This window comes from Passer montanus, unplaced genomic scaffold (genome assembly GCF_014805655.1).
Source record: "Passer montanus isolate IOZ18808 unplaced genomic scaffold, ASM1480565v1 scaffold1, whole genome shotgun sequence".
In the NCBI taxonomy this organism is placed as follows: Eukaryota; Metazoa; Chordata; class Aves; order Passeriformes; family Passeridae; genus Passer; species Passer montanus.
The window spans coordinates 17,447,042-17,470,464 of NW_024356504.1; the positions used below are offsets into that span (position 1 = coordinate 17,447,042).

At 41.3% G+C, this 23,423-nt stretch overlaps 1 protein-coding gene across 1 annotated transcript; it reads left to right on the forward strand.

Moving 5' to 3' along the window:
* The first annotated feature begins 26 nt into the window (after positions 1-26).
* On the forward strand, positions 27-13,125 carry EAF2 (ELL associated factor 2). Its single transcript, XM_039701518.1, has 6 exons — positions 27-210; positions 2,468-2,562; positions 3,229-3,365; positions 4,115-4,260; positions 7,631-7,897; positions 12,302-13,125. The coding sequence occupies exons 1-6, from the start codon at positions 108-110 to the stop codon at positions 12,346-12,348; spliced, it is 795 nt and encodes a 264-aa protein (XP_039557452.1). The 5' UTR covers positions 27-107; the 3' UTR covers positions 12,349-13,125.
* The last annotated feature ends 10,298 nt before the right edge of the window (positions 13,126-23,423 follow it).

Here is a 23,423-nt window from a genome sequence, read left to right on the forward strand (position 1 = left end):
ATCGCAGCCCGCGTGGGCGGGGCCCGCCGGCCGGGCGGCGTGAGGGATGCTCGGTGCGGGCGGCGGCGGCGGCCCCAGGGCCCGCCATGGTGTGAGGCGCCGCCGCGATGAACGGAGCGGTCCCGTCGCTCTACGACCCCAAGGCGCGGGTGCTAAAGCTGGGGGAGAGCTTCGAGAAGCAGCCGCGCTGCGCTTTCCACACCGTCCGCTGTGAGTGCTGGGCTTGGGGCAGCTCTCGGGGGCTGCGGGGGTCGCGGAGGGGTTCGGCGGCCCCCGGTCCCCGCAGTTCCCGGAGGGCGGGGGTGGCCGTGGCCGCTCTCGGTGGCTGCCTCTGTCCCGGGGTTCTGGGCCGCAGCTGGGCGCTGGGTGCCGTGCTGTGCTGGGTGCTGCTCCGGGGTTTCGGGAGCGGGCAGGTTTCAGTGGGTGCTGGGAGCACGTACGGCCATTGTATCCTAGCGCTGCCCCTCGCTATCCGCTGGGCACCAACTTCGCTTTTTATGCCTTTTCCGTAGCGTCTCCCTGCGGTTCTGCTGGAAACAGAGCCAAGCTGAGCCTGTGGCTCTGCCTTCTTTCCTTGCGCTCAGTTTTTAGAAGTTCCGTGTAATTCAGCAACCAAAGGTTAAAGGCAGGCGGTGTTAATCACGGAGCCAGTACGCCCTCCCTGAGTACATAATTACTATCTAGAGAGGTGTGTGCTCAAAGATTCTGAGGGTAGCTAGGAAACAAATGCTCCCAGGATTATAGTCCTTGGTAATTTAGGACTGCAGCTTCTGGTTTTGTTGTCTGGTTATTTATATATAGACTGATATCCCCAAGATTCAGAGAACGTATGTCCTCTGGAGAGTGCCCGGTGTGCAAGATGGATAATGTGCTCTCTGTGAGCAAAGGGAATGGCACTTAGACAGATTTTCTCCTACTGTAGAAGCGGAGGCGAGGGAAAACAAAAAAGTTATAAATGGATTTAAACAAATGCTGCTATTCGAAATTTACCCCAATTTTAAAGAGGACTAACAACCCCGTCTGGTACCTCCTACCCTTAGAGTTTCATGCTGACTCTTGTAATGTGATGATTTATTCTGAAATCTGTTTTGAAATCTCTTTTCCTTTCCAACAAATGAGACATAGAAACTGGCATGTTCATCGGTTCTATCAAATGTACATGCAAAAGAAATACCCTCCAACACCTGACTTTTTTAAACAGTTGAGTAAAAGGGAAAACAGCTGTTGGTTAGAAGTTAAGACTGGAAGTATCAATACCTTCATTTTCTCAATTATTAACAGCCAGTGGCCATATATAAAAATAAATTTTCTCTGGTTTGATGAGAAACTTTGGAACGGTTGTGTGCTTGTTCCTGGAGGACGACATTTAGGGCTTAGCAGGGGCTGTCACCTGTGTCTGAGCTGCGAGCCTGCTGCACACACGGCCCTGCCCAGCAGCTCCCGCAGCCTGGCTTTCCTGCCGGGGTGGTGTCCTGGCTGCAGCCGTGCTTCCCAGCCGTGGTCTGTGCCGCCTGGCCCGTGGCTGCGGGCCGAGCTGGGAGCTGGGAGCTCCCCAGCTGCAGGAATGCCGCAGTCAGTGACCAGCAGTGTGAGTGGGGCAGGCAGCGAGGCAGGGCAGCGGCATCCCGGGCTGCGAGACTGGCCCCGCCGTACCTGGAGCCGCGGGCCCAACCCCACAGGTGTTATCACAGGCCCTGAAGAACCTCCTGATGCTATCCTGTCTCCCTGAATCGGCACAGGCAGAGTTTTGGCTGTAGCCCTTCCCAATATATTTGGAGATAATACTTTGTAGGTAATGATATGTGACAGAGATGCCGTGCTGATGCCAGAACATATGCTCGTTTGCAATGTCTCAGAGTTGTGAAAAGGACCAGAAATCAATACCCTCTTTTGCTCAAAACTTATTTTAACAAGCCCTTTAGATGCTGAAAAAACCAAAATGTAAATCAATGTTAAATTGGGAAGGAATTTCACTTTCAACAGAAATAACTATACTGAAACACCAAGTTTTTGTCAGGTTCTGACGTGCTTGTTACAGTAAAGTTAGAAACAGAAAGAGAAATGTATATTGAGGCTTGATGTTCTTTGCATTTTCAGTCACTTGTCTGCATCTCCCATGTTTGGGATCAGCATTTTCAAGAACTATTTATTGATTTTTCTGAAAGTAATTATATGAGAATATACCTTTTGAAATATAACATAGCTTGTTTGGCTTCCTTATTCATTAAAACCTAAGGGTATTTTTCTAATTTTAACCTAAAGATTTAAACACTTATAATGAATCCTGAGAAAAGCAGCTTGACTTTGAATTCTATTGACTTATGGAATGAGCTGCTCAGGGGAATGCTAGATGATACACTAGCAAAAAAGGTTTTTACTTAATAGCCTCCAACTGCAATTAAGTGGTGCCTGCATTTATAAGATTCCTGAAAAGCCTGTAAATAATCTCATTTGTTTTTATATTTAGATGACTTTAAGCCTGCATCTATTGATATGTCCTGTGAAGGAGACCTTGAAGTTGGCAAAGGTGAACAGGTGACAATAACGCTGCCAAATATTGAGGTGAGTTGATGTGGCTGAAGAGTGGCAGGCTTAAAAGAATGATTTATGTTGTTGTCCTAAGTATATTCCCTGACTCTGGAAGGGTGTAAAGTTTTAGTGCTGCTTCAGAGCTGCCTGAGTGATTTTTACAGTAGAAAAACAATCGCTCTGAGAATGTAAGATTACAAAAGACCCAAAGGTTAAACAGCTGCACTGTAGCTTTAAGTGTATTTGCTGCACTGGAAATATGCTGTAGGATGACCCAGAAGTGTTGCGTACACAGAAAAGCTTCATGTGTATGTTGGCAGTGCAAGTTTCCCCTTGGTATTTATTGCTCTAGTGCAGTTCTAAAGCAGGAAAGACTGGAAAGGGAAAATTTACTACCTGCCATGCTTTACTGCTCTGCTGATATGGGAACTGAAACCCCTTTTGGTGAGAGGTGTCCTAGAGAGAAATAAGGAAATATTGGGAAATAAACATTTGATCAGTTTCAAACTAAGCTAAGTGTGTAGAATCCAATTCTAGTCAAACACCAGCTGCTTTTGGACATGGCTACTCTGAATCTAATTTGAATTAACCAATGGCATTTTTAATGGCTAGAAATGATCACTTGTAGTGAACTTGTCACCACTGTTTCTAAGACAAACAACTACAGGAGTAACACTTACTGGACTTCTGATTTAATAGGGCTCAACTCCACCAGTGACTGTGTTCAAGGGCTCAAAGAAGCCTTACCTAAAAGAATGTATCTTAATTATCAACCATGACACTGGAGAATGTCGCCTAGAGAAACTTAGTAGCAACATCACTGTGAAAAAAACCAGGTGGGTGATTTACAGGAGAAGCAACTGTGCTTTGCTCATTTTGAAAATCAATGTTAATGAGTCTAAATTGAGATATATAACTACATATCACTATTTTTAGGAAAACATAATTTTAGAAAGTACCTGGTCTTGCTCAAAAGAGTGAAAAGCCTGCTTTCTCAGCAAACTGACTTCTTTTGAGTCATGACTGCAGAAGAAATCAAAATGTATTTTTTTGTTAACCAAAACATGTCATATTATTGAAAGAAATAGTAACTATTTTCAAAACCAGAAAATAGTTTAGAGGAAGGAAAAAAAGATCTGTTTGGCTATTAGTTTGCCTACTGTTTTCTGGCTTGTAAATGAGGAAATTAAAAAAAAAAAGAAAATTTTGTGACTCACTAAATTGTAGTGGGTTGTTTTTCTCACACCAAGTTTTTTAATATTTTTCTGCTGTTGAGTCCATCTGAGTAACTTCCAGAAGAATTATTATTAAGTGATCCTGGGTAGCAAGATACAAAAAGAAATCAACTGACAAAATATTATAAAGTTAATAGTACTTATAAAAAATAATTTAAAACACATATACAGTATTAATAGTACAATATTAATATATTATGTGTATTAGTATAATAACTTACCTAAGAATCAAATGCTGCTATTTAGAAAGGCATGAGAAATAATTCCATGGTACCATATCCCCTGCGTTCTTGCATTTTTCCTTGCATCTTTCCTTCTAGTAATTAAAAGTCTTTCCCTTTTACACACAGAGCTGAAGGAAGTAGTAAAGTCCAGTCTCGCATTGAGCAGCAACAGCAGCAAATGCGAAATGCAACAAAGGTTCCAAACAATGTTAAAAACTCTCCATCAAAGGAAAAAACGTTTCCATCTTCTCCTATGGATGATATTGAACGGGGTAAGCTCCACTGGAACAAGTTTCAGAGATTTTGCTGTTAACAAGCAATTAGTTTTTAAGAGCTTTTTGCGTGTGTATGTTGTTTTTATTTTGTTTTGTGTTGAGTTTCATACTAGAAGCTGATTATGTAAGCAACTACACTCTGATATGGAAATGACCACTCTGGCTCAAGTGGGTAAAAAAGCAGTATTTGTAGCTTGCTACAGTAAAAAAACACAGCTGAACCATTAGGCTTAATAATGCCAAGGGTCCTGCTGCTGTCTCCTTGACTCTGTCTTCCACTGCTACTTTAATCAAGTATATGCTTGGTTGTATTGTGGTACTGGAACTAAGTCACTTCCATTTTGACATTGCTACTTTTTCTTTCTGTGCACTCAGCAAATATGTTACAGTACTTTACAACTCAACATACACTTTAAATTACCAGATAGAGCCTTATGGAAGATGAGACTCCAATGAAAAAGACAGCTAAAAACTTGCATAAATCAACCCTTGAGCAGTGCTGTGTATTGTTTCCTTGAGAGATTCTGGTTTGATGTGACACTTATATTTCACTTAATAGGAGGCCTTATTTCCTTTGGGAGGACAAGGAAGATGGCAGGTGGTAATTACTTGCTACAGAAATGCTGACAGGTGGCAGTTTCATTGACTGGAACTGACATCTGCTTCCTACGTTGTTCTGAATTCCTTTAAACAGAATTTTTTTTAGATGCATCATTATGAAGATGGTTTTTGTTTCCATTTTGGTTTTAAACTCTGACCAGCAATCTATATTGCAGGACAGTACTAGAATTCATCTAAGGTTCCAAAGAGGAAGGACAACTTGAGCAAATGAAATAAAATTATGCCTTTTCTAGGTGGTCTGTTCTTTTGGGGGAAGCAGTGGTATCAAACACTGAAAGAGTGACTTCCAATGTACCAAACTCTTGTGTAGTGCCAGTCCAATTTTGAGTACTATTTAAAATGCTGAAAAAATTAAAAGGATGGTAGAGATATTATCAAATCATCTAGTCCATCCTTCTGTCCTAAAGTCAGATTTCTGATGCAACTTTTAACCTGTTCTTAGAACCTTCCAATGACAGATCCTTGTACTTGCTGGCAAGCATTTCCAGGGCTTTGCTCTCCTCACTGTTTGGCTTCTCCTGTACAGATAGTCTGACAGCAAGCCTATTACTGCTTTCATATTCATCATGCAAGTACAGAGCAGATTACTCTGCTGTTTTTGAGCAGTCCTTCACAGACTCAAACTGCTCTGTCTTTCCCATTCTTTATGCAAAATGACACCAGTTGATTCAATCTTTCCTTAGAAGCTTCCTTTCTAAATCCCTGATTTGTTGTCAATTTCCTTTAGCTTTCTTGCAATGAGTCCAAAAACTTCCTAAAGTATAGTCCCTAAACACATCTACTGAAGTTTTAGCAGTGCTGATGTGAGCAAGAAAGCTGCCTTACAGGCACTATTCATCCTTATACACAAAGAACAAATAGTATCATGTCTGTAGCATCACAAGACTAAACAGTATCAAGTCATTTCCGGGCAGCATTAAGTGGTAGAACAGTGTAGGGAGGCACTGTAACTCTCAGACTCTTCAGAAGTGTTCCCTAATCATTCTTCATCCCATGGTTGTGTAACTGACTATTCCTGCTTAAGTACACTACCTGGAACTTGTTACTAACTTTGTTTTCTGGGGTGGAGGGGAAGCTCATTCTGCCATTATCCTCTAGTATATGTACTGCTCTTCCTTCCCTGGTTAAAATAACTTAATTTAAATTCTGTCTGAGTAAATTACATCAAAATTCAAGACAGAGATCTTATTTCTCAGTTTTTGGTATTGGTCATTCACTTAAAATTTTTCTTATATTAGACACTGCTTAGGAGGAAGTGGAATTGAATGCTTAGGACTCAAGTGGTGTCTTTCAGTTAGGTGTCTTACAGCTCCAGATGTGTGGAGGATCATGTTCTCTTATACACGTCCTTAGTAAAAGAAGGATGCTTACATGCTTCCAATTCTTATTTTCTTTCTGCTCCCCTTCTTTAACTTACGTTTGACTAGTTCAGTCTTTCATTGTTCTTTCTTTCCTAGCTTTGGTTTAATTTGTCCCTGTAGCCATAGCTGCACTCTTAGGTGCCATTTTTCCTGAACACAATTTTCTTTTAGACAGGCCTTTGATAAAGATGGCCTTTCCTTTAGACTGGCCTTTGATAACTTAGAGTCTGTTTCATGGAAGTTTGTGTTGAAGATTAATCTTTTTGTTCCTCCTCTCTTCTTCTCTTAAGCTTTGCACTGTCTTGCATCTTGGTGACATTCGCCTTCAGCCTGTTCTGTATTGGGTGAATCTGAAGAGAGATGAGCTACTCTCCTACTTGCTTTGTTGTGTCTGCTATATCAAAGCAGTTCCTGAAGTATTCTAAGAGCTTGTAAGCCCATCTTAACAAATGTCTGGGTATTACAATCTTATATAGTGATGAACTTCTGCACCCTGTATGACTCCTCAAGTCCTCCCTCCACCATGATTCAGAGGTCTGTTTTGGACTTCTCTCAGCACTCATGTTTTGCACAATTATTATGTGCACCCTTCAGCAAAGATCAACTTCCTCTGTATGTTGGACTTATGTCAGAAATGCATACTGTGCAGCATTATTTGCACCTCCAAATCTATAATGAAACAAGGATTTGGAGAAATCTTCCTAATACAAACTTTGCGTAGCTCTTTTGGATATTCTTCATGCTTAACTTGATTTTGAGCAAAATGTAACATGGTCCAAAAAATTTATTGATTGCAATGCTGAATTGCTGGCAGGCATTTTGGGTGCAGCTGCAGACATCTTGCAGTGGGTGGCTCTTTTGGATATTCTTCATTCTTAACTTGATTTTGAACAAAATGTCACATGGTCCAAACAAATGTATTGATTGCTGAATTGCTGGCAGGCATTTTGGGTGCAGCTGCAGACATCTTGCAGTGATTGATCTGTGGATTGTAACTGCAGTTTTTAGTCAGTGAAAGCCATATTTGGGGTGCTAAGGAAACACAGAACATTTTCTGCTAGTTGCAGAAATTGAAGGCTATGTGGGCTGCATTACCCCATGGAATGTGGGGTTAGGCATTTGTGTTCACAGTCACCCTTGTTCTAACACTTGGCTTGAAAGGGAGAAAGTGCTCAAGCTATGAGAATAGAAAACCACATGACAGGCTGGATACTCACTTGTGCCCTTTACTTTGTTCTGGAGATCTTTGGTGGGTTTGGTCTGGGTTTTTTTAAAGTTGCTGTAGTGTGTGCCTGATGTCTGTTGATTTTTTTTATTTTTTCCCCTCTTCCTTATATTTCAATTATGATGAATATAAACTGAGAAACAAATCATATTGTTTGCAGAGCTAAAAGCAGAAGCCAGTATCATGGACCAGCTGAGTAGCTCTGACAGTTCATCTGACTCTAAAAGTTCTTCATCCTCTTCATCAAGTAGTGAAAATAGTTCTAGTGATTCTGAAGATGAGGAAATGAAGCCCTCTCTTCCGATGTCGATGCCGTATTTGCAGCCTCAGCCTACTGTGTCTGCCATACCACAACAGGCTGTTCCTGACAAAGATGCCAGTCATAACAGATCCCAAGAGAGCAGTGGTCATATGATGAATACACTACGTAAGTACAAAGGCTGTTCTTTTCTTAGTGCACGATTCCAGACATCAAGATTCTGGAAGGAAACCATATTGTTTTTAAGTATGTCTCTGTTATAATTAAAACTGTGGGAAGTGATGCTAGGGTTTGATTGTTCAGCAGCAGGCTGAATTAGACACTGGGCTAGAAGGTTCGTGGTTCACAGAGATATTAAATTAAAGCTGAAGCAGTTGAAAATATTTCCTAAGCTGTTCTGGCTTCCTCCCAGTTCTATACATTGGGACTGGAGAACAGTAATTTTTATTGAAAATCCTTGAACTAACAGGGCACTCCCTAAGCATACACTTATCATTTCTTGGATAGAACTATAGGAAGGATAGTATGGTTGCACTACTCTGAGTTACAGAAAAGATGGTGTATTTTTAGTTGTGTCAGTTACAATTACTCATGGCAGGGATCCACTGGCCAACATGGCAAAACTGTCCTTTACATATAAGGAAGGAGGTGATTTGCTTTCAGGTGATATTATCTTAGTCCACACATTCAGGCAACTAAAAATTTAATTTGAAGAGTAGCTGTGGTGTTCAAGAGCGGTTGCTGCACAGTCTGGAATTGAATGCTCAATGTGTTCAAAAAAAGAAAAATTTGAAAAAACTCTCACATAAAAAATAAAATCCCACTAGGCAGAGAAAGTTCACTATCTAAATAACAGGAGTACTCAGACATAGAACTGAGTATTCAGCTATGATAACTCTTCCAGAATGGTTACATTTTTAGTTAGCTGCTTAGCTGCCAGATCTTGTTTTGAAGAGATTTCCATCTACCCTGGTTTGCAGCCTAAGATTGTCATGGCTTATCATTTATATGTAAACTTGTTATACTGACATTTTAGACTCTGGCAGATCTACTTTTATTTCAGCTCTTAGTGGATAACATGAATGACAGCTCTTTTTCTTTTTTCTCTTTTTTAAGCTAGTATTTAAATACTTAAATAACCTGCATTGATATTTAATTATGTACTGCATTAACAGATAAGATCAGAGTGAAAAGTCCTGTGACTTTGTGTGCAGAGAACTAAATGCTGCTTTCATTTTACTGTCATTTTACTGACACTGTTCACTGCAGAGAACAATGTCTTCATGTTTACAATTTGTGTAACATTAGAGTGCCACTTATTTCAACCCTTACTGACAAATGTGATTTCCCATTCTCCACACTTTAAATAAAACTGTTATGAAAATGTGATTAAGGTTTATCCCCAGTGACAGAATCTCAGGTGGCAACACTTCCAGTGAGAAATACAAGTACAGGTGGCCAAGTCCAGCAGTTCCAGCAGAGGGAGAAAATGCTGCTTAAACCATGACAACATCATGACTGTTTCAGAAGAAGCTGGTGGCTTGATGTTGCTTGAGAATCATGTTGACAGGTAGAACTTCTGCCTGTAACCTTAGGCCTCTGAGCTTGCCCAGCTCTTGAGATTATTGCCATTTACTTCTATTATGGTTACAGATACGTTACTGCTTGAAACAATTCCATCCCCAACTTCCAGTGCAGTTAACATTCAGAAGACACCTCCACTAGTTAAAGATAAAACCAGCTACTTCCAAAATTGCCCTTCTCTAGCTCTGTTGCTGAGGGAATTTGGGAGGAGAGTGAAACCTGGATAAACTAAATAGATAGCACATTGTTCTACTTTGAATGGCAAGAGTTCTCAGTCAGATTTTGTACAGTCATTTCTTCCATCTCAAATAAGATTTTGCCGAAATAAAATACTGAATCAACAAATGTCAGCACAAGCTGCTTGCTTGTCTAATCTTGCTTTGAGGTGTGTGCTTATGTCTGTGACTAGTTTTGTGCACCTCTGTAGAACTGGGGCCATACCAGGTAATTAGTGAAGTTTTTCTTTGACTTTGTGTGCAGGGAAAAGGTTGGGGAAAGCTTAGACAGCAGAGTTTTATCTTACATGTAGAAATTATACAGCTGAAATTTTTTAGAACTTGGAAAATAGAGGAGGTGGTGTCTAGAGCATGGTAATGAAATACTTCTGTCAGATACATATCTGCCTCTTCAGGAATCTGGGGCTCAAGACTGCCCCTCACTCCCAAAATACTGCTTCTTCCCCTTTCTACCTTGAGAAGCTGGTTATATAGGCTCACAGCTTGCCTTATAACAAAGTCTGTAAATGGTGACACTAATAAATCTGTTCTTCATGAATATTTGATCATATGTTGCTTTATGTCTACTTTTTGTTTAATGTAACTTTGGAAAGTTACATTAAACAATGTAACTTTCCAAAGAAAACCCAGCATAGATGGGCTATTCTGTGGCCTTGTGTTAGGTACTTAGTATTCTGCACAACTTCATTTCTTTTGATGCTCGGTACAAACATAGCTGTTTTACTTTGACAAATAATAATTTTCCCTTGTATTAGTTTGGTGTTGGTGTGACCACTAAGATTTGTGAGACAGTGATCACTCCTATGAGTTTTCCTGTCCCCTATAACTAGCAAGAATTGTTGAATATATTACATTCACTTATTTAAAAACACAGGAAATGTAATTTGCAGTGCAATCTATTCCCCCAATTAATATTGCTAATAAGCAGCTGGCACCATGAAAACAATCCAGCAGTTCTCCCTCACTTCATTGCTGCCTCATAAGTACAACAGTCTAGATGTTTCTTTAGGGTCCTCATTAATGAGCTTTCTGTCTGGGCACCAAATCCATCTGAAAGCCACCAGCTCTAGATTGTGCTATTTTGCCCTCTCTCTGAAGGTGTTTTTTGGAAATAGGATTGCAAAAATGAGACAGAAAGCTTAGCCTGAAGTAAATCCGAACATATTAATTCTGACTCTGGAACTTGGAGTTCTTGCTTTTCCCATCTGCTGGTTTTCACAAGCATTGGTATTTTTGGCTGGTGTTACAGGGTTTGTGTAATTTCTATTAACTGTGTTGAAATAACTTTTGAAGGCTGCTGAAACACCATTTGGAAGGTTATCTTCTTGTTCACACTCCCTGTCCTCCCATAAAGCAGCTAGTGCATAACAGGGCTGGGATTTCTAAGAATTCACTGTAATTCTCCTTTGAGTGATAAATACATGAGTTAAATTTACCAATACCATTCTCTATCTTGAAAGATCTTTTAGTCTATTACATTGTTCTGAATAATTATTGGCAAATAACTTGATTTTGTTCTTTCTAAAGTGCTTTTAAAATTTATCTTAAAATAATCTGGCTGTAATTTTTTTTCTCTATATAGATGATTGGAAAGAAAAAATGTCTACAGTAATACTTTAAATATTTTTGGAAACAATCATCTTGACTATTCTTTTCTTACATAAAGTGGTTTTGTTGTTGCAGAGAAGCATGTACCACTTTGTAAGCATTATTGATGACACAGTGGAAAACAAAGGAAGGCTAAATGCAGCCATGTTAAAGACTCCAGTGTTCTGGCAGAAATGATATGCCTGAGAATAAAAGATCCAATCTGAGTCTTGTGGGGTTTTGATGTGAGAATAGTGTGTTGACTCAGTTTTCTCAGTTTCAATGATTTTTCTTTTGTTTTTAGGCCATTTCTGCACAGTCTGAGATGATTTTTTCTTTTGTAATGGTTGTTTGGCAAGGGAGGTGTGGGTAAAAGCATACCAGTTGGAACAGACTCCTAAAAATGTGTGGGAAGTTGCTAGATATGATGTAGATTGTGTAGAGCATGCTGTTGTATTTTTTGTCACCTGTCTGCCATCCTGGGAAGATTCCCTTCCTCACAGCCCCTGAGCTTATGGACATCCACAGCAAGCACAGTGTAGCCTTTTTACTTCCTCATTTTGAAATATATGGAGACAGCCACCAAATTAAAGTGCTTTGTAAAATTTCTTTTGATGTTTTGTTTGCTCACTGGTTCCAAAACCAGTTTGAAATAGTAGGTCACTGATACATCTTTAAGTGGTATGTCAAAGAGCTGCTCTTCTTGATTGAGACACCACTTTGTTTTCAAGCACAGCTGAGTAGCATTCAGATGTGTTTCCAAAAAAACCCAACAACTTGTTTTTCGTAAAACTGCACTCACCAGCAGTTTTTCCACTTGTGAAACATGAAAATGTGGGTGGCAGAGATAGCTAGGTGTTGTCTTTTGTGATCATGTTAAATAAATGCCCTTGTGCAAATATGCTAATGGCTTCCTTGCCAAGATTTTGAAATTATAGAAAAGTGATCTCTCTAAGGTTCTGTCACTGTGAGTTTGGTTCTACACCTACTTATTCTTTTATCATAAAATAGTTTGGGTTAAAAGAGACTTGAAAGATCATCTAGTCCAGCCCCCCTTACCTGTTTGCTATTAGCTTTTGTTAGCTTTAGTTGGGAAAGGAATTATCGTGAAAGAAGAAAATGATTTCCTTGAAAATGACTAATATGTTGACTCTTTTTCTTCTAGGAAATGACTTGCAGCTGAGTGAATCTGGAAGCGATAGTGATGACTGAACAACTTTTTGGCCTTAAATATATCACCTTTTTTGCTAAATATGTCTTAGCATCTGTTTTGCACTAAGATTAGATTACGAGAGACTGGAATGAATGTCCTCAATTTTGATAATAGACATCCTAATTTTCTACTGACACATCATGTCTGTAATACAGCAGCATTGATATCCTGTCAGTGCTATGGTTATGTGTTTATCTTTCAAATTACTGTATTTACAGTAAAATTGTGTATGATCTGATTTTGATTATTTTTGCCTCAGCCACCTGTTTTACTTGAAACTGATTTGTAACAGCTAGTTACTTTATATAAATAGCTATGGAATGGAGAAATTTCTGATATTTATGGAGGCAAGTTTCCTTCCTATCACTTAAATGCTGATCTCATAACTTTGACTTGGAGGGAGAGAAAGGGAGAACAACTAAATGAGGTTTGCTGTGTCAGCTACACATTTTGTTCAGTTCACAGTTCATACCTTTAAGGAAACTGCTGAATAATGTGGTCCACTAGTGCAGTTACAGTTTACAATTGTTCAACACATTGCTGAATTCTTAATTTCATTATATGATGGGACTTTATATATTTCTGAGCCTCAAGATTCCTAAGGTTCTTGTCTGTTTTATGCAACTTGAATAGGGCAGTCTTTTTACAACCTTTTTGTATCTAAATTTAGGTAACTGCAGAGACAGCAATGAATTTCCTTCATTTAATTCTGTAACGGAAATCAGAAAATTTCTTTGTAGAAGTATAAAAGTAATTTAATAAAGCAAATGTTTATCATTTTCATGCATCAGATTCTGTTTTTACTGGTTAAGAATTCAATTTTCTACCAAAAGTAGTCTTGCCAGTGAAGGGGTCAGGCAAAGAAATAAAGCAGTGAAACAGTAGCTAGTAAGGACTCTAACCTGTCTACAAGACTGAAATGTTTGTTGCTTTTGTTACATTGAGGTGACCCTTAGTAAGAACTTGCCAAAAGTTTATGGTGATGCAACTGAATGTTTATTACAGATTACATCCGAATGCCAGTGGGAAGTGATACCATATTAGACAAGAAAAGGTCTTTTTTCATATATTAAATTATACTTCAAGACTTAAAGAACTGAGGATCAGACTTCAAATTTCATCCTGTAATTTACCACTTAAGAGTTTTGTAACAGTAGCGAATGTCTGTAGGGTGAGTTCTGACAAGATAAGTCTGTTCAGTCTTGCACAGAAGTCTCCTTTGCTGGATTGCAGAGGTTGGATCACAGCTCTGTGTCTAAACTGTGAGGATTGAATCCCATATGTCAGCCTGAATGTGCACACATGGAAAAAACTGCACACTCAGTAAATGTATACAATAGATGGTAGTAGAGGAGCTTACTCTCTGAACTCTGCTCTATCAGCCCAGTGAAATATGGGAAATAAAATGAAATATGGGAAATGCTACTTTCTGATGCTTCCAGACCTTGTGCTCTGCACCAGGTCACAGCTTGTTAATCTTCTGTCTTCCTAAAGTTGGTATTGTAAGAAGAAAAATGTTCTTGTGTTTGTACTCAAAGGAAAAAACTCATGGGTGAGCAGGTGTTAGAAAAGGGCTAATGCACAACCTTGAGGAAGGATGCTATGTAATAACCCCTGTAAGACATTGGAAACTCTTGAGGGAAAGAGGATTGAGGTCTCTCATAGATCCTAGCTGTTGGTGTGGGAACTGTAGCAGAGTACCTGGCTCTTGGGATGTGCTGCTGATAAAGTCAGCTAGGGCAGTGTGAGGAGCTGAGATGTTGTACCTTAGCACTAAGGAGCAGCCCTGTGTGCTAAATAAAGGGGTCTCTGATAATGCAGTGTCCTGAGCTGAAATATCTTCTTTTTGCCTTCTCTCTGCCCCAGTGGTTCATTTGCATCAGTCTTCCCTTAGGATGATGCTGAATTCTAATTCCAGCCGTAATGCTGCTGTTTTTGCTGAATAACAGGGCATCCAGGGTGTACAGAGTGAGCAGATGTGTGGAAGCACTGACCATGCTACAATCTAAATCATGCAGAGCACGTGTGTTCATGGATTATAATCACACCTTCAGTGATAAAACTGTTGAGTGCAGTCTGTGTATAACTGTGCTCACGTGTATACAGGTGCTTAAATATAGCTCAGGGAGTAAAGCAGATTTCCAGGTTCCTGGGTCTCAGGACTGTAACTAAGCCAGTGCTATCTTTAGGATTTGATCTTTGGGTTGAAAGCTTTCTAGGAAGGGAAGAATGTTATTGAAGCTTTTGTACAGTATGTAGTGCAGAGTGGTTAGTGGCCAGTCAGGCATTTTGTCACATGCTACAATTGTGATAATGCAGGAAAGCTTCCCTTTAAGTAATGGGACTTTACTTCCCTTTAAATAATGTGGATAAGATTCTCTAACAGTTCTTGGAGAGATAAGGGAAAAAAGATAACATGTAAATGCATTAAATAATAAACCTCTGCATGCCTTTTCCATCCCAAACGTGATTGGCTCCCCCCTTATCCATCTACCTGTCAAACATTAGCAGGTGAGCTAAGGAGTTTGTGCAGCCCCTTCTCATGCAGAGGACTTGGCAAGGGTGTCATTGGTGACTTGCAGGGGGCATTTCCTCCCCTAAGGCTGGGGTTGTGTGCCCTGAGCAGTGCTGAGCCTCCATACTGCAGGTTGTTCCCAAATGGCATGAGTGAGAAGGGGACTGCATTGAGATTTTCAAGCAATTTTCTTTTTTCTTTTTTTGACCCTGATTTATAAATTCTATTCTTCTCCCTTAAAACCAGTTTTATTCATGTGATATCAATTTCACTAGAAAGTAATAAAAGCAGTAACAGCTGTAAGTTCCATGACCACTATTTCTACAACCTCTGAGTACCTCTTTCAAAATGACTTGAAATATATCTGTCTCTATCTTATTTCTTTCAGTTCTTTTGTCTTTACATCCAGAGATTTAAAGCACTTGTGTGTGTATCTCTAAGCAGTAGGTATATTTGAATAATATTTTGAGGCATTATATATATTTCTGCGACTTTATAATGAAGCTATTGTATGTTTGGCTGTGAAGAACAGCTGCTTATCACTTATATTGATAAATCAAAAATACCTTCCCAATGCAGCTGAAAACTTGAGAATTTTTTAGTCTTCAATGCTAAGGACCACTGCAGCCACAGTGCATCTGCCCCTTCCCTCTGCATGGCACCTGGTACAAGCACAGTTTGTCTGGTAACTACTTCAAGGTTGCAGTATTCGCCCCCCATTAATTCCTGAAATAGGGATTATATGTGTTTACCAATTGTACCTACCTTGCCTGGCAGCTTCCAATTCTTTTAAGAACTCTGTCCTCTTGTTTTTCATGAATCCTGCCCTGGGGCATGTGGACAGGCTGGGACCATCTCCAGGATAGCTCTGGCACCATGGTATTCCATGATGCCACTGGGATTGCCATATACTTGGGGTTTTCTGAAAGCAGGGTATAATAATTTTTCAGATTAAAGGACTTGACTAAGTCACTTCTGTGCTAACAGAGAGTTCATCACCTTAACAACAGAACCACAGTATTTTTAAGAAGACTTATTTTTTGGGTTTTTCTTGACTGATTTCTGGGGAACCAAATATGAACAGATCATCTCAGATAACAGTTTGATTTGGTACTCAAGACGTTGATCCACAAAAATTATATCATTTCTGGCCAACACTTTTCATTTTCTTTAGAATTTCTACAGGAGGGTTTCTGAGCACAGCCAAACAGATGGTTGAATCCTCCTTAAACATGAAAGATGAGGCTGCATAAACTGGACTGACAGAAATGAAGAAGCTCAGAGGAAGAAAGAGAACATAACTTGGGTCATGATGGTTGCTAGGCTGAGTGCTTGCAGTACATGTGAATTCCTTCTCTCACCACTTTTTGAGGTCATTCAGCCAACCACATAAGGTGCTAAGGACAGTCTTGATACATATGGGTTTCAGACCAGCTTTCTGAGGACATGTAAAAAGAAGAATGAGGAAAAAGAGTTTTGAACATATATATTCCTGCTGCTTTGACTGATGTAGGGGAAATGCAAAAAGAAGGTGAAGATGTGCTGAAATGAGGAGAAAAAAAGTGAGGAATGATAATGGTTTTCACAGTTTAGACCTCAAATATGATATAAGTAGTCATCCACATCTGAGGGGGAAAAGAGAGACTTCTGTGACTCAGCTATTACTCTGCCCAGTTCAATGAAACTAGAGTAGCTGCTTTTCCTGGTTGTTAACTGGTTAGCAGTGGCATCCCAAGGCAGCAGCTCCTTGCTTACCAGATATATGCATTGGAGTGGGCTGAAGTAATAGATGCTAAATCATTGGTTACTGTGGGGTTTATTTCCCCACTTGCAGATTGTCTTGATGGAGAAAAGCTCCTGAAGGACAGACTCAGAGGTCAAGGCTTGTGTTGGCATGGAGAACTACACAGCTCCAAAACAGAAATCCCAACATCTCATACAAGGTTTGTGTAAAGTGCCACATCTGCTGGGAACAGCAAAGGCTTGGGCTCTAGTTGTTTCTGTGGTTTTCTGAATCCGTAGAAGAAATGAGCATGTTCTCAGATTTTCCTTCTCTCAAAGCAAATCCCTCTGCTGTGGTCAGGAAGGAATGGAGGTTAGAAGCAAAGATGAAGGAGCCTTTCATTCAACAGAGAAGGCTTTGTTGATGTACAACACATACCTGGTGAGTTACTGCTGAGACCTCTCTTGACTGGCTTTGAACAGGGGCCCTTGTTACAGAACCTGTTCTCCATCTCTCATCTCCGATGTGCTGAGCAGCCTGGCTTGTTCTCGTAAGTGCTTACGCATGACAGAGGATTACTCGCTTCGTCTAAGAGATGAGGCCTTCTTCATGCTGTTTAAAGAAAAGTGGAGTGTCTTAAAAAGTTAATTAAAGAAGACCCAACAGCAACCTAAACTCTTCTTTAATATCTTTAGTTTCACTTCCATATGCTGTGTATCTTGTTCTACCAGTTTCAGTGCTCTTGCAAAACAGTTGCACAATGGCTTCCTTTTAGCAACCAGCAGAACTAAACTTGAGCTCTCCTAACTGAATGTACCTTTTCTAAGATATGCTGAATTTTCAATAAACTCTACAGAACCCCCTTTTCCCTTGTGCCTTTCATTGCTACAGCTTTTGTAATAACTACCATTGACATCCTCACATACAGCTCCCAGAGAGACATGGGAGCAAGTTCCAGCATGAAAATACCAACTCATCCCTTATCCAATTACCTTTCTTACACCTGACTCTCTGCACATTAGCAATTTATGAAAAGATTTAGGCTTTTACCAGAGTTTTGATCCAAGTGTTTATAGTAGTAGTAAAAAAATCTATCACTGTGAAGTGTTCCAAAAAGCTAAGGCTGTTTTAAAGGCCAGTGTCTTATTGAGATTCTCCCTTCAAATAAACATGTTTGTGCCAGCATGCTGCAATGAGGGCACAACAAACTATTTTGGAATTATCTGTCCTTCAGTGATTCTGCTGGAAATGTTTGTGTGCCTTATTATGATCCTCTCCCACCACAGTGTGGAATAACTTCCATTCCCATGCTGCATGATGACCTGGGCTTTTGTTTTGTTTTTTGGGTTTTTTTTTTCCCCATGTGTGAAAGTTGACATTTAGCTAACATTTTAAAACCACTTTTTATTAGAAATGCTGGTCATCAAAAATGTTTGCCAAATATGACCTGAAGGCAGGTGGGGAAAACTCCATTCAGATTATCAGCTACACCTGTGTTACTCCCTTATTTGAGCTCTTTCTCCCCTTACAAGCCAGACTTTTCCTAGTAGCCTTTACCAACATGGCATTTGTCAAGGACAGTGATGATCAGTGGCTGTGGCTATGTTTAACTGAGGATGCAAGACCGTTAAACTATTTAAGAAGTTCTTTCCACAATGACTACATTTTAGAAACTACCACCTGGAAGGAGTGTACTGAGCTTAGTGGGGACTTTTTATCCCCTTTAATTTGTAAAACAAACTGGCTACTAAAAGATTAGAACCCATCCCTGCCTTTGTACTTTCCATTTGACTCCCTCCTGGTGATAAAACAACTGCCACTCACAGGTGAATAACTGAGGGCCCCAAGAGAGAAACTTGTTAAAATTTTAATAATGTGTTGCCTATATTTATAATTCTGTAAAGCTGAGTTGAGTGAGCCAAAGAATATACCATGTTACATCAGAGCCTTTGATCCAAATCACCTCCACTGTGGAAACAGTACATGCTCATGCTGCACAAACCTCCCTAAACCCAACAAAAATACATGTGAGATTGTCTGTGCTGTGCAGGAGAAGGATTGCTGCCAGGTAACTTCAGCTGCTGCTCAGTGGGAGCAGCTCTGTGCTGGGAGGCTGACAAACAGCCAGTGTCCGTGGGATGTGTGTGAAGGCGAGGAATGGATTGATCTGATGCTTTCTGGGACTTTGAAAGCAACACCCAAGCAGGTGCTTTTGTTGCTGGAAGTGCTGAGGCTACAAACTGTGCTCCCTGCTGTGTGGTAGCTGTGTGAGTCTCCTGGGTCTTATCAGCAGCTCACACCACACAGACACCTCCTGCCTGATAAGAGATGCTCAGCTGCAAGAGGCTGCTTCACAGCTGTGTTTTCTTCACCTTGTGCTTCTTTGACAAGAAGGATGGGCTGTACAAGTGGTAAATTTGTTTTCCAAGCTAAATGAAAACTGTAATTTCAAGCTTGCTTGCCTTGGCACTTCTCACAGTCTTCCAGTTTACAGGGCTACTGGCAGGGTGCTCATCAGGGAGGGAAACAGTTTGGTCATCCCACAACAAGGTGAGGTGACTGTTCCAGGTAGTGCAGTGCCTCAACAGCAGGGATCCTCACTGCTGCACTCTGCTCAGGTGACAGAGCCACATAATTTAACATCAGCTTGTTGTGCTACTGCAGTGTTCCCAGACTGCCACAAGCCCAGTTCCAGTGAAATCAGGCCACTCGGCCTCACAAGTTTATTTTCTACCATGCTAGCATGAGCTTCACTCCTCCCTTCTCATGCAAGAGAGTATTTATGCCACAAGTCTCTCACTCTACTCTTCCTGTAGCTATTCTTTATTGTTTGAGTTGATGCAAGAGTATTTTATGTCATTACTATGTCTCTTCTGACAAAGGAATGAGGCCCAGCCTTCTGAAAAAGGTGCCAGTTTCGAAGCATAAAGACCATCTTAGAAGGGAGACAAGCCTTGGGAACCACACCTGGTAGCCCTTTTCCCTCTGGGTCTGAGTTAGTCACACATCCAAGCTCACAGTCCTGTCAGGACATAACCCACCCAGCGGCATGGTCTCCCAGCCTCCAGCACAACTGCCCATGAGGAAAGAAAAATCATAAAGTGTAAATGTTTGAGTCACAAACAAAGGGTGGGTGAGTAGGATTAGGCGAGGCTGAGCTGACTAACCCACCCCAGCAATAAGCAAGTATTGCTCCCAATTTGTCCTGAAGGAAATGATCTGGCTGTTTTAAAGCTCAAGGTGGTGTTGAAAGGTGCAGAAACATCTTAACTCTGATCGTGGGCCACCCTGCCAAAATGATATCCCAGGCTTAGATCTGTCTGGATTTAGACAGAGACATCACAAAATCAGCGATAAAAAGCAAACCAGGAATATATCATTGCTGCTATTGCTTCTGACAGTCAAATCCCTTGAGGCAGAAACAATTTATGTGCGGCCCAAAATGACTCATTAGGAGCTGCTTCAAACAATTGATGTCTTCCTATTGAAAAGGCAAGTCCTGATGAAACTGGCAAGGACACAGTTTCAGATTACTTTATACTCTGCTTTGTAAAGATGTACCCAGGGTTAATGACAGTTTAGTACTAATTGTGTATCTCTGGCAATTTGCACAGAGACATTTTTCTGACTAGAACCTTGTTCCCGCTTTTAACATTTCTAGTTCTTGAACAACAAAACAACTGGAAATTAGAGCACTGCTTTCTCAAATTACTTTATCTGGGCTTTCAGGGTATGATACAATTAAGTATTTAATTGGGAGGCCCTGTATGGACAGTGTAAAATTTATGTATCCCCAACCACGGTGCAGCCTCCCTCACACTAGAGTGTGATGGTTGTTTACTAGCAACCAGCAGTGCCAAAATAACTCCTTGGAGTAGCAGGCTGACATGGGGCTGGGAGGAAACGAGATGGTCAGGGCACCTTCAGCAGTAAAGCAGCTTACCTGTTCAGTGACGCTAACAAACAGATGCAGAAATACAAAAGTGTGGCTTCTTATCACAAGCAACACGTGTGAGCAGGGTCTGAGACCTGGCTGCTTTCAACTTCCAGGAATTAGCTGGTAATGCATTAGCTGTGCTAAGATAAACTCCTGTGTCAGCAAGGCCTGCTTTAACTCTCCTTTGTGTGTGTGTGTGTGTGCTGAGATACACTCTGAAGAAAGAGCATTTGGTGCTGTAGGTTCTGATCTCAGCTTCAGTGAGATAAAGACAACTCTTATGCAGCAGTTGTTCAGTGAAGGCCATTTGTTCAGCACAAGGGAGAAATGGTTGATAAATTTCATTTTTCATTTACAATGGCTTTAAATGCCCTTGAGTAGGAACATGGATTTTAAATTCTGACTATTATTTAAATTATTCGTGAAATTCTAACTGACTTCCATCTGATTAAAATGACAACTTGAATTTACAAATATCCAAGTGGCTTTCTTCAGGGCATGGAAAATTAATTTCCAGGAGGATTTAATAAATGCACAATGACGTCCACAGTCCCTGTTCTCAGCTTATTTTGAATGACTGGTGTGTTTTGGTCTTTCTGCACTTCACTCTTCTACTGATTACCAGCAGAACTGTTCATCCTTGTGCACTAGCACAGCTGGACTGTCAGTAGGAAGAGAGTAAAGGCTCTGGGAGCACCCCTTCTCCTGGAGGTTTTGGTGCCTGGACATGGGTTGAACTAGATCTAGTCCTCAGGTTTTCTTTTTCTTTTTTAGTTGCAATTAGAGGACACCCCAATTGGTAAACGTTTTTGTATTTCATGTGCTTGTAGGTTTCCAAAAGCCTAAACCTGGCATCATGAATAGGTCAACCTATTTGACCAGACTGCCCCCCAACTTTGATTTGTACCCTCTCTGGGAAAACCTTTGCTTAAGCTTCAGTTCCTCCAGATACAGAAATTTCCAGGAGCTTGTTTTTTTCCCAAAAAGCTATAGTTAAATACTGGTGACATGCATATATAACTTTCCTTAAAACTGGTGTTTCAGCACATGGTACTGGGGGAGCAGTTTGTGGCATTTGTGTGCAAGACAAGAGATGGTGCTGTGTTTGGGAATAGTTTGACTCTCTGGACTTGTGGTTTGCAAGGAAATCTGAAGCTATTTGATTTGGGGCCTCTTCCCATAATTTTCTTAAATCTGTTATTTTTACATGCTGCATGCTTTTCTTTTTGTGCAGCCACAGCTTGCCAAGGAAGGCAGCCTCAGACTGAGAGTGACAGAACCTCTGGGGCTGGGGAGGGAAGCAGCCCCATGAGAGCTGGTATTGGTGTTGATTAGAACTCAGGGAGCTCACAGGGCTTCCCACAGTTAGCCCATGGAGCAGTCCAGAGCAAATCCTTTTACTAAGGGATTTCTTAATCATTTCCTGGGTGCCAGCAGATCCTCTATCCAAGACACCGAGAACTGGGCACCTAGAAGAGGACTGCTAGCAGTGACTGAAAAAAGAAAGACAAATAAGAGCGGAGTCTTTTGAAACATGTTTTCCCTGGGGGAACTCTGGAAACAGCTGTACAAACACTCAGATGGCAGCTGCATGTGCCCATATGTGCTGAGCTCAATTCCCTGTCAGGTCACACTGAACCATGACTGTAAGCTTTCCTACCCTGCCTCTCCCCAATTCCTACTCAAGGACCTTCCCCTGCCTTGCTCTTCCAGTGGGGATAACAAGCCTTGGCATTCAGGGCCAGATGCCAGACTCAGGAGTTGCCCAAAGTTTTGTTGTATTTGAAGAATGCCATGTTTGGGATCACCAACTCCCTTTTTAAAAACACTCTTGATGCTTCAGTTCATCTTGTGATGTTGTTTGCCACTGCTGAGAAATTAGACCTTGCTGCTGATTTACACAAATACATCTACATACAGGTGAGATGAGAGTAAATCCTGAAGGGAACTACTTCCCTCCTCAGTTCCACCAGAAATTGCCATGAGTCCCAAGGACTGCCTTTCCAACAGAAGCCTTGAAAGAAAAACATATTCAAAAGAAACAGACATGTAAAAACCCCTAACTTTAGCCTGGAGAGAAAGAGGCTCCCAGGGGACCTTCCTGCTCTCTGCAAACAACCTGAAGGGAGGTTGTAACCAGGTGGGGGCTGGTTTCTCTCTCAAGTAAGAAATGCAGAGAAAAAGGCCTTGTGTTGTGCCAGGGAGGTTTAGGTTGGATACTGGGGACAATTTCTTCACTGAAAGGCTGGTCAGGCATTGGAACAGGCTGCCCAGGAAAGAGGTGAAATCACATCCCTGAAGTGTTCAAAAGGCGTCTGGATGTGTCATTTTGGGACATGATTCAGTGGGGCTGGGTTAACAGCTGGACTCGGTGACCTTAGAAGTCCTTCCCAGCCTTAATGGCTCTATGATTTTACTCTGCATTTTTGTTGTAAGAGGGAAATATCTCCTGCAATTCCCAAGAAGTGCTGCAAGCACCTCATCCCAGAGTCACCCTCACAGAACTCCTGACCCAGCCTGAGAGCACCAGGTGGGCACTGAAGCTGTTTTGCAATGGCTCAGCGGCCATTTAAAGATTGGAAGGTAGTGACGACTGATGAGAGCGGCAGGGAAAGCGCAGAGAGCCCGGCCCAGAGCAAAGATAAACATCCTCCTGGTCCTGGCACCCGCGGGGTCCTGGGCTGCTCCCTGCTGCTGCCCCAAACTTCAGCAGCAAATGTCCGGCTCTCCTCAGGCCTCTGTTCAACCCGCCCGCTGCAGGCTGCCCTGACAAAACCTGGTTTCCCTGCCGGGGTGATACCATTCACTCCCGTTCCCGAGCCCCGCGTTGCCGTGGCAGGGGAGCGCTGCTCTGGACGTTCCCGTCCCCCGCAGGCCGGGGACAAGGCAGGGACAGGCC